Genomic DNA, 12,500 nt, shown 5'->3' on the forward strand with positions numbered 1-12,500 from the left:
TAGTGTTTGCGTTTCATGCAGCATTCAAGGCTATCGCATTACGCTATGGATTTGTAAAGCTCAAGCATACAACTTGTACTGCTGCTAGATGTGATATGTGTAGTCGGGCATTGCTAGATTTACGTGTTGTGGTTTTGAGATAGTATACCGCCATTCGGAATAAATATATTAACTATATCCTTAAATAAATCACAAGTAGACCATGGAAGCGTAACAATTTGTATTCCTTACCGGACGACCCAGGTAGATCCCTGAGAGCGGGAACTTAATGCTCATGATCTGCCTGAGAGCGTGGGCGGGGATTGGGTTGCGGAAGGCATGAGCTGCGGACAGGAAAGGTGACTGAGGCTAATTAAAGATCTGTTCGTCGAAAAGGTACGACTGAAAAGGAAAATTAAATCCACGCGTTAGAACTGGCTGCGTCGATGCAATATGTAACCGATGTAGGTAAGAAATAATGACAAGACTCACTCTTCATTGTCTACAGGAGAAATATAAAATCTGTCTTATGAACTACAAATTTTGTTAACGGATATTACTTTCGATATTTGTTTACTTTATATGTCCCTCACATTTTTTTTCACATTCATTGTGTCGCTTTTGCAAGCACGATTCTTCGAAACAGAATTGACCCTCTACGCATAGCCATCAGCCAGTAGATGCTTCCAGCGAGCTCTAATAAATGTCAAATAAGTGATATTCATCACTACAATCAATCTCGGGCTATCAGTTGTCGAGGGAGGAAGTGCCATTCTATGGCATTCGCATTTAATCGTGGATAACTTTGTACGAATGCCTTGGTGGTGTAGCGTTTAGATCAGGGTTTTCTAAACAGGGGTGCTCGCTCCCCCTGGGGGTGTGAGGTTGAATTCTAAGGGATGCGAGGAGTGTCCATCTTGAAGACAAACAATTAATCTACTTATTACTCATAATCAAGAAACAGGAAGAAACGAGCCATTGAACTGAAAGTTCATTTATATGCACGTTTTAAAGTTAGTTTTTTGATTTTTACATGTAGATATTTCAGGCAAGAGATTATTTTTTGTAGGATTTATTAAAATAATCTGGGACATGTTTTCTTGTCCATATGTTTAATTTTTGTTAGCATATTAGGAAAAGTAAAAAAAAGAAAAAAAAAAAAATCTGCTGTTGATCTAATTTAGTATAAGGTTTAGAGGCTGGAAATCATACTCTTGATGAAGATAAACTTGACAACCTTATATGATCATGATCCTCGTATTATAATTATTTCCATATATACTCAACTGGGGTGACATATACAGTATATTCTTTACCTTTGCAAGATTATGGTTATCTGAAAGCAAAACGATATCTGAATTTGGCCAGTTCAAATAAAAATGGTCTTTTCTGGGCATACATTTAGATAATTACAGATATGCATCAAATGTGCACATAAAAATATAAGTTCGTGTATACTAATCATGGATATACTTCACGAGTATATATCAAATACTCCGAGCTTTTAAATGCCTAAGAAATTATTCTTCGCTCAGAATCACGCGAGAGAGACAAATGTAAATATCTGCATTTGCTTTTAAGTCCAAGTAAATACCAAACACTTTGCTATATAGATATGCGACTTCAAATTCAACACAACTTGAAGCGCTATGAGTAAATATGTAACGTACTACAGAGAAAGAATGTTGTAAAGGGTCAACATTTATTCGCAAATAAATAAGACAATTCGCAAGGAATAACAAACGCTCATCCTATAGTGGTATAACAGCAAGATATACACAAGAAGGAATAGCAGGAAAAGAGTCCAAGAACTCGATCAAATAATGGACTAAGGTCGGCCGTAGAGTTGTGAGGGAGCGGAGTGACCTTGGCTGGAGGACTCACGCAGTTCTCCGCGGGCGCGAGCTTCATGCTCAAGACGCCCTCGCTCGATCTGTTCGAGGGCGTGGGCGGGGATAGGGTGGGGGAAGGCAGGAGCCACGGGCAGGAAGGGCGACTGAGGCTGGTAACCGTTAGCGTCGGCGACGAACTGGAGGTCGAAGACTTGGCCGTCGGGGAAGGTGAAGCTGAAAGGTTGATATTGCAATAGGTTACTTTGTGTATGACCCTTGTGCTGACTGACACGATAAAGAATGTTTATGAGATATCCCTCGAAGAAAAAGTCCTAAACTGTAACTGACTGACCTGACTGAGCCTTGCTGAGCACCTCCAGGGCCACCAGCCTCGTGCCTGACGATGCCGTCCTGAGTCTCGACGTCGAAGGTGTAAGAGCCGTCAGCAGCAGGATGGACACGATCGTCGCGGATGATTTCGACCACTCTGACGGGGGCGGATGGGCGGTGTGCAGGGGCGTCGTAGGAGAAGGACGGCTGGTCAGCCAGGGCCACGGCCACCAGCAACGCCAACACGATCTAAAGGAAGTACATTGATTTGATTTTTTTTTTTCGTAGAAAATTGAAATAACTCTTGCAGATTCTTAGATGTGGATTATAAAGTAAACAATATGGGACTCGTGTCCCATATTGCTTCAGCTGAAATATTTGCAATGTGAAATGTGATAAATATCGATGAGTACAATTTTCCGATATTTATGTTACAAAATATCCATTACTCACAGTTTTCATTTCGATTATGGTTCCTGATGCAAGCACTGCAGAATCGTGCTCTTCGCAGGACCGACGCGCCTTTTATACCCGTCAGTCTAATGGCGCTTTCAAGTTGCAAAGTTGCCAAATGCCGTATTTCGCAACTTGAATGTATACAAGCACTATGTTAAAAGTCAATGATCCTTTATTATCGTAAGAGTTTCTTTTCTTATCAAAACCGACCTATACTTAAAGAAATCAGTTACAGGTGTTTCGATTCCATATATTTCTGTGAAAAAATGGTTGCCCCTTTCTGCCTACTTGTCTTCCCCTCAAATTCTTTCTCTTTTTATATATATACATACATACACAAGCGCGCGTGACCGTGCTTGCATATATGATCATATGGAGGCAAACACATATATGGATATATATGTAAACAAATTTTCATACACATAGATATATGTAGATGTTAATAATATATATGAATATATATACACATATGCACACACACACACACACACATACACACACACGCACGCACAAACACATATAGAGAGAGATGTATACAGCAGAAATATGTGTGCCCTCGTGTGTGTGTATATATGTATCTATATATACATACATTCTTACGTATATACATATATACATAATATACATACATACACATATATATAAATATATATAAATAAATAGATATATATATATATGATATACTCATATATATACATATATGTTTATATATACATATATGTATGCATTCACATTTATATATATATATATATATATATATATATATATATGTATATATATATATATATATATATATATATATATATATATATATATATATATATATATATATATACATATATATATATATGTATGTGTATATATATATATATATATATATATATATATATATGTATATATATACATATATACATATATACATATATACATATATATATATATATGTATATATATACATGTGTGTGTGCGTGTGTGTGTGTGTGTGTGCGTGTGTGTGTATTTATCTATATCTATATCTATATCTATATCTATATCTATCTATCTATCTATCTATCTATATATATATATATATATACAGATATGTATGAACACATGTATGTATGCTATGAAATTTTCATGTATATACAGTTACATATAAATTCATATATATATACATATTCATAAATTGATATATATGTAAACACATATATGTATATACATCAGCTGGATTCAAAACTTTCTTGAATTCGAGTATCTAATTTGCAATATACGAAGGAAAGTTTATTATTCATCATCATTAGTGCTGTGCTCTTCTCATAAGACAGCCAACTATATTTTCAATGTCTGATAGATGTTATATTGTATCAGTATCTAAGTGTCATCTAGTCCATGCAGGATTCGAAGTAAGCGCCAAGTAAGTAGATTCCATGAGTCAGGTAAGTAAGTCAAGTAAGCGCCAGGTAAGTAAAGGAGATACAATGAGTGTCAAGTAAGTAAGGCAAGTAAGCGCCAGGTAAGTAAAGAAGATACAATGAGTGTCAGGTAAGTAAGGCAAGTAAGCGCCAGGTAAGTAAAGTAGATACTATGAGTGTCAAGTAAGTAAGGCAGGTAAGCGCCAGATAAGTAAAGTAAATACAATGAGTGTCAGGTAAGTAAGGCAAGTAAGCGCCAGGTAAGTAAAGTAGATACTATGAGTGTCAGGTAAGTAAGGCAAGTAAGTGCCAGGTAAGTAGATTCCATGAGTGTCAGGTAAGGCAAGTAAGCGCCAGGTAAGTAGATTCTATGAGTGTCAGGTAAGTAAGGCAAGTAAGCGCCAGGTAGGTAAAGTAGATACAATGAGTGTCAGGTAAGTAAGTCAAGTAAGCGCCAGGTAAGTAGATACAATGAGTGTCAGGTAAGTAAGGCAAGTAAGTGTCAGGTAAGTAGATGCTATGAGTGTCAGGTAAGTAAGGCAAGTAAGCACCAGGTAAGTAGATGCTATGAGTGTCAGGTAAGTAGAGTAGATACTATGAGTGTCAGGTAAGTAAGGCAAGTAAGTAAAGTAGATACTATGAGTGTCAGGTAAGTAAGGCAAGTAAGTAAAGTAGATACTATGAGTGTCAGGTAAGTAAGGCAAGTAAGCGCCAGGTAAGTAAAGTAGATACTATGAGTGTTAGGTAAGTAAGGCAATTAAGCGCCAGGTAAGTAGATTCTATGAGTGTCAGGTAAGGCAAGTAAGTGCCAGGTAAGTAAAGTAGATACAATGAGTGTCAGGTAAGTAAGCGCCAGGTAAGTAAAGTAGATTTTATGAGTGTCAGGTAATTAAGGCAAGTAAGCGTCAAGTAAGTAAAGTAGATTCTATGAGTGTCAGGTAAGTAAGGCAAGTAAGCGCCAGGTAAGTACATTCTATGAGTGTCAGGTAAGTAAGGCAAGTAAGTGCCAGGTAAGTAGATTCTATGAGTGTCAAGTAAGTAAGACAAGTAAGCGCCAGGTAAATAAAGTAGATACTATGAGTGTTAGGTAAGTAAGGCAAGTAAGCGCCAGATAAGTAGATTCTATGAGTGTTAGGTAAGTAGATACTTTGAATGTCAGGTAATTAAGTGCCAGGTAAGTAGATACTATGAGTGTCAGGTAAGTAAGACAAGTAAGCGCCAGGTAAGTAGATGCTATGAGTGTCAGGTAAGTAAGGCAAGTAAGCGCTAGGTAAATAAAGTATATACAATGTGTGTCAGATAAGTAAGACAAGTAAGCGCCAGGTAAGTAAAGTAGATACTATGAGTATCAGGTAAGTAGATGCTATGAATGTCAGGTAAGTAAAGTAGATACAATGAGTGTCAGGTAAGTAAGGCAAGTAAGTGCCAGGTAAGTAAAGTAGAGAGCACGCACATCTAAACGCACACATGCATAGACAGCACGCACATCTAAACGCACACATGCACAGACAGCACGCACATCGAAACGCACACATGCACAGACAGCACGCACATCTAAACACACACATACACAGACAGCACACACATCTAAACGCACACATGCACAGACAGCACGCACATCGAAACACACACATGCACAGACAACACGTACAACTAAACGTACACATGAACAGACAGCACGCACATCGAAACGCACGCACATCTAAACGCACACATGCACAGACAGCACGCACATCGAAACGCACACATGCACAGACAACACGGACATCTAAACGCACACATGCACAGACAACACGCACATCTAAACGCACACATGTACAGACAGCACGCACATCTAAACGCACACATGCACAGACAGCATGCACATCTAAACGCACACATGCACAGACAGCACGCACATCTAAACACACACATGCACAGACAACACGCATATCTAAACGCACGCACATCTAATCGCACACATGCACAGACAGCACGCACATCGAAACGCACACATGCACAGACAGCACGCACATCTAAACGCACACATGCACAGACAACACGCATATCTAAACGCACACATGCACAGACAGCACGCACATCGAAACGCACACATGCACAGACAGCACGCACATCGAAACGCACACATGCACAGACAACACGCACATCGAAACGCACACATGCACAGACAGCACGCACATCTAAACGCACACATGCACAGACAGCACGCACATCTAAACGCACACATGCACAGACATCACGCACATCTAAACGCACACATGCATAGACAACACGCACACATGCACAGACAACACGCACATCTAATCGCACACATGCATAGACAACACGCACACATGCACAGACAACACGCACATCTAAACGCACACATGCACAGACAGCACGCACATCTAAACGCACACATGCATAGACAACACGCACACATGCACAGACAACACGCACATCTAAACGCACACATGCACAGACACCACGCACATCTAAACGCACACATGCACAGACACCACGCACATCGAAACGCACGCATGCACAGACAGCACGCACATCTAAACGCACACATGCACAGACAACACGCACACATGCACAGACAACACGCACACATGCACAGACAACACGCACATCTAAACGCACACATGCACAGACAGCACGCACATCTAAACGCACACATGCACAGACAGCACGCACATCTAAACGCACACATGCATAAACAACACGCACACATGCACAGACAACACTCACATCTAATCGCACACATGCACAGACAGCACGCACATCTAAACGCACACATGCACAGTCAGCACGCACATCTAAACGCACACATGCACAGACAACACGCACATCTAAACGCACACATGCACAGACAACACGCACATCTAATCGCACACATGTACAGACAGCACGCACATCTAATCGCACACATGCACAGACAGCACGCACATCGAAACGCACACATGCACAGACAGCACGCACATCGAAACGCACACATGCACAGACAACACGCACACATGCACAGACAACACGCACATCTAAACGCACGCACATCTAATCGCACACATGCACAGAGCACGCACACATGCACAGACAACACGCACATCTAATCGCACACATGCACAGACAACACACGCATCTAAACGCACGCACATCGAAACGCACACATGCACAGACAACACGCACATCTAAACGCACACATGCACAGACAACACGCACATCTAAACGCACACATGCACAGACAACACGCACACATGCACAGACAACACGCACATCTAAACGCACACATGCACAGACAACACGCACACATGCACAGACAACACGCACATCTAAACGCACACATGCGCAGACAACACGCGCATCTAAACGCACACATGCACAGACAACACACACACATGCACAGACAACACGCACATCTAAACGCACAAATGCACAGACAACACGCGCATCTAAACGCACACATGCACAGACAACACGCACACATGCACAGACAACACGCACATCTAAACGCACACATGCATAGACAACACGCACACATGCACAGACAACACGCACATCTAAACGCACACATGCACAGACAACACGCACATCTAAACGCACACATGCACAGACAACACGCACACATGCACAGACAACACGCACACATGCACAGACAACACGCACATCTAAACGCACACATGCACAGACAACATGCACACATGCACAGACAACACGCACACATGCACAGACAACACGCACATCTAAACGCACACATGCACAGACAACACGCACATCTAAACGCACACATGCACAGACAACACGCACATCTAAACGCACACATGCACAGACAGCACGCACATCTAAACGTACACATGCACAGACAACACGCACATCTAAACGCACACATGCACAGACAGCACACACATCTAAACGCACACATGCACAGACAACACGTGCACATGCACAGACAACAGGCACATCTAAACGCACACATGCACAGACAACACGCACATCTAAACGCACGCACATCGAAACGCACACATGCACAGACAACACGCACACATGCACAGACAGCACGCACATCGAAACGCACACATGCACAGACAACACGCACATCTAAACGCACACATGCACAGACAGCACGCACATCTAAACGCACGCACATCTAAACGCACACATGCACAGACAACACGCACACATGCACAGACAGCACGCACATCTAATCACACACATGGACAGACAGCACGCACATCTAAACGCACACATGCACAGACAACACGCACATCTAAACGCACACATGCACAGACAGCACACACATCTAAACGCACACATGCACAGACAACACGCACACATGCACAGACAACACGCACATCTAAACGCACACATGCACAGACAACACGCACATCGAAACGCACGCACATCGAAACGCACACATGCACAGACAACACGCACACATGCACAGACAACACGCACACATGCACAGACAACACGCACACATGCACAGACAGCACGCACATCGAAACGGATACATGCACAGACAACACACACATCTAAACGCACACATGCACAGACAGCACGCACATCTAAACGCACACATGCACAGACAACACGCACACATGCACAGACAACACGCACATCTAAACGCACACATGCACAGACAACACGCACATCTAAACGCACGCACATCGAAACGCACACATGCACAGACAACACGCACATCTAATCGCACACATGCACAGACAGCACGCACATCTAAACGCACACATGCACAGACAACACGCACACATGCACAGACAACACGCACATCTAAACGCACACATGCACAGACAACACGCACATCGAAACGCACACATGCACAGGCAACACGCACACATGCACAGACAACACGCACATCTAATCGCACACATGCACAGACAGCACGCACATCGAAACGCACACATGCACAGACAACACGCACACATGCACAGACAACACGCACATCTAATCGCACACATGCACAGACAGCACGCACATCGAAACGCACACATGCACAGACAACACGCACACATGCACAGACAACACGCACATCTAATCGCACATATGCACAGACAGCACGCACATCGAAACGCACACATGCACAGACAACACGCACACATGCACAGACAACACGCACATCTAAACGCACGCACATCTAATCGCACACATGCACAGACAGCACGCACATCTAACCGCACACATGCACCGAAAACACGCACATCTAAACGCACGCACATCGAAACGCACACATGCACAGACAACACGCACACATGCACAGACAACACGCACATCTAAACGCACGCACATCTAATAGCACACATGCACAGACAGCACGCACATCGAAACGCACACATGCACAGACAGCACGCACATCTAAACGCACACATGCACAGACAACACGCACATCGAAACGCACACATGCACAGACAGCACGCACATCGAAACGCACACATGCACAGACAACACTCACATCTAAACGCACACATGCACAGACAACACGCACATCTAAACGCACACATGCACAGACAACACGCACATCGAAACGCACACATGCACAGACAACACGCACATCGAAACGCACACATGCACAGACAACACGCACACATGCACAGACAACACGCACATCTAAACGCACGCACATCTAATCGCACACATGCACAGACAGCACGCACATCTAAACGCACACATGCAGAGACAGCACGCACATCGAAACGCACACATGCACAGACAACACGCACATCTAAACGCACGCACATCTAATCGCACACATGTACAGACAACACGCACATCTAAACGCACACATGCACAGACAGCACGCACATCGAAACGCACACATGCACAGACAACACGCACATCTAAACGCACACATGCACAGACAACACGCACATCTAAACGCACACATGCACAGACAACACGCACACATGCACAGACAACACGCACACATGCACAGACAACACGCACATCTAAACGCACGCACATTTAATCGCACACATGCACAGACAACACGCACACATGCACAGACAACACGCACACATGCACAGACAACACGCACACATGCACAGACAACACGCACATCTAAACGCACGCACATCGAAACGCACACATGCACAGACAACACGCACATCTAAACGCACGCACATTTAATCGCACACATGCACAGACAACACGCACATCTAAACGCACACATGCAAAGACAGCACGCACATCGAAACACACACATGCACAGACAACACGCACATCTAAACGCACACATGCACAGACAACACGCACACATGCACAGACAACACGCACATCTAAACGCACGCACATCGAAACGCACACATGCACAGACAACACGCACATCTAAACGCACGCACATTTAATCGCACACATGCACAGACAACACGCACATCTAAACGCACACATGCACAGACAGCACGCACATCGAAACGCACACATGCACAGACAACACGCACATCTAAACGCACACATGCACAGACAACACGCACATCTAAACGCACGCACATTTAATCGCACACATGCACAGACAACACGCACATCTAAACGCACACATGCACAGACAGCACGCACATCGAAACACACACATGCACAGACAACACGCAAATCTAAACGCACACATGCACAGACAACACGCACACATGCACAGACAATACGCACATCTAAACGCACGCACATCGAAACGCACACATGCACAGACAACACGCACATCTAAACGCACGAACATTTAATCGCACACATGCACAGACAACACGCACATCTAAACGCACACATGCACAGACAGCACGCACATCGAAACGCACACATGCACAGACAACACGCACATCTAAACGCACACATGCACAGACAACACGCACACATGCACAGACAACACGCACATCTAAACGCACGCACATCTAATCGCACACATGCACAGACAGCACGCACATCTAAACGCACACATGCACAGACAGCACGCACATCTAAACGCACACATGCACAGACAGCACGCACATCTAAACGCACACATGCACAGACAGCACGCACATCGAAACGCACACATGCACAGACAATACGCACACATGCACAGACAACACGCACATCTAATCGCACATATGCACAGACAGCACGCACATCTAAACGCACACATGCACAGACAACACGCACATCTAAACGCACACATGCACAGACAGCACGCACATCTAAACGCACACATGCACAGTCAGCACGCACATCTAAACGCACACATGCACAGACAACACGCACATCTAAACGCACGCACATCTCATCGCACACATGCACAGACAGCACGCACATCTAAACGCACACATGCACAGACAGCACGCACATCGAAACGCACACATGCACAGACAACACGCACACATGCACAGAGAACACGCACATCTAAACGCACACATACACAGGTAGCACACACATCTAAACGCACACATGCACAGACAGCACGCACATCGAAACGCACACATGCACAGACAGCACGCACATCGAAACGCACACATGCACAGACAGCACGCACATCTAAACGCACACATGCACAGACAGCACGCACATCTAAACGCACACATGCACAGACAGCACGCATATGTATACGTACGCACAAACACATGCACAAGTATATATATTGAGAGACATAGAAAAAGATGTCAACAAGAATTACCAAAAATGTCAAGTGAGTGTAAGATTACAATGTCGATTCCTCGGTAGTATAGTGGTTAGTATCCCCGCCTGTCACGCGGGAGACCGGGGTTCGATTCCCCGCCGGGGAGCATTTTGGCTTCCTTCGCCCAGGTGTTTGGCTTCTAAGATAAGCACCCTAACGTCCGGCTACTTTTTAGCTTTATTCATCAAATAAGCAACTTTTCGAGACCCTAAAAACTGTTTATAGGACATGTTCAGAGATACTAGAGTATCTGAAAGGACTTATTTCGTTATTGCCGGAAAAAAAAAAAAAAAATATATATATGGGACAGGACGCACTTTGCATCTCGTCCTGTTTTCCTGTGATTCCATTTCCCTAGTTTGTGATCGCTTTCACTTTATTTTATTCATGTTTCTGGCTGGTTTCGAATCTCACCGGCATAATAGGTTTATTTTAGTGTAGCATGACATTACCCACAAACACAATACGCGCATGCAGTATGTTAGTAAACACATACTTGTGTCCACATAGGCTACATACGGAATATACAAATGAATATTCTCTAAATATATCGGTAATATATGTCTAGCACTTACGGCTAATTGTAATGGCGACTGATTAAATATTCAGTTAGTATTCATGTTAAGAATGAAAGGATTGATAATGTTATGTATTTACATTATATTAACTTTTTCTTTCTTGTTTTTTCTAAAATTTCAGGGAACTTCTAAAGCCAGAAACAATGTGTACACTGATTTCCATGAACAGCCGCTTTCAATTACGCATTTCGATTTGCACGTGTATGTTTCACATATAGTTCCAAGTTCTGGGATATGTTGGCTATTTCCCGGATCAGTGACTGAACTAGTGTTTGCGTTTCATGCAGCATTCAAGGCTATCGCA

The 12,500-nt window shown here is 43.5% G+C and overlaps 1 protein-coding gene and 1 non-coding gene across 2 annotated transcripts; one reads left to right on the forward strand and one right to left on the reverse strand.

Moving 5' to 3' along the window:
• Window positions 1-1,664: 1,664 nt before the first annotated feature.
• Window positions 1,665-2,638, reverse strand: LOC113822277 (cuticle protein AM1199-like). Its single transcript, XM_027374823.2, has 3 exons — window positions 2,595-2,638; window positions 2,164-2,390; window positions 1,665-2,045 (listed from the first exon to the last, which is right to left on the reverse strand). The coding sequence occupies exons 1-3, from the start codon at window positions 2,601-2,603 to the stop codon at window positions 1,808-1,810; spliced, it is 474 nt and encodes a 157-aa protein (XP_027230624.1). The 5' UTR covers window positions 2,604-2,638; the 3' UTR covers window positions 1,665-1,807.
• A 9,014-nt stretch (window positions 2,639-11,652) lies between these two features.
• Window positions 11,653-11,724, forward strand: TRNAD-GUC (transfer RNA aspartic acid (anticodon GUC)). The gene has a single exon. It is a non-coding gene; the product is annotated as a tRNA-Asp (tRNA).
• Window positions 11,725-12,500: the final 776 nt, after the last annotated feature.

The sequence above is a fragment of the Penaeus vannamei genome, chromosome 13 (assembly GCF_042767895.1).
Source record: "Penaeus vannamei isolate JL-2024 chromosome 13, ASM4276789v1, whole genome shotgun sequence".
NCBI classification, from domain to species: Eukaryota; Metazoa; Arthropoda; class Malacostraca; order Decapoda; family Penaeidae; genus Penaeus; species Penaeus vannamei.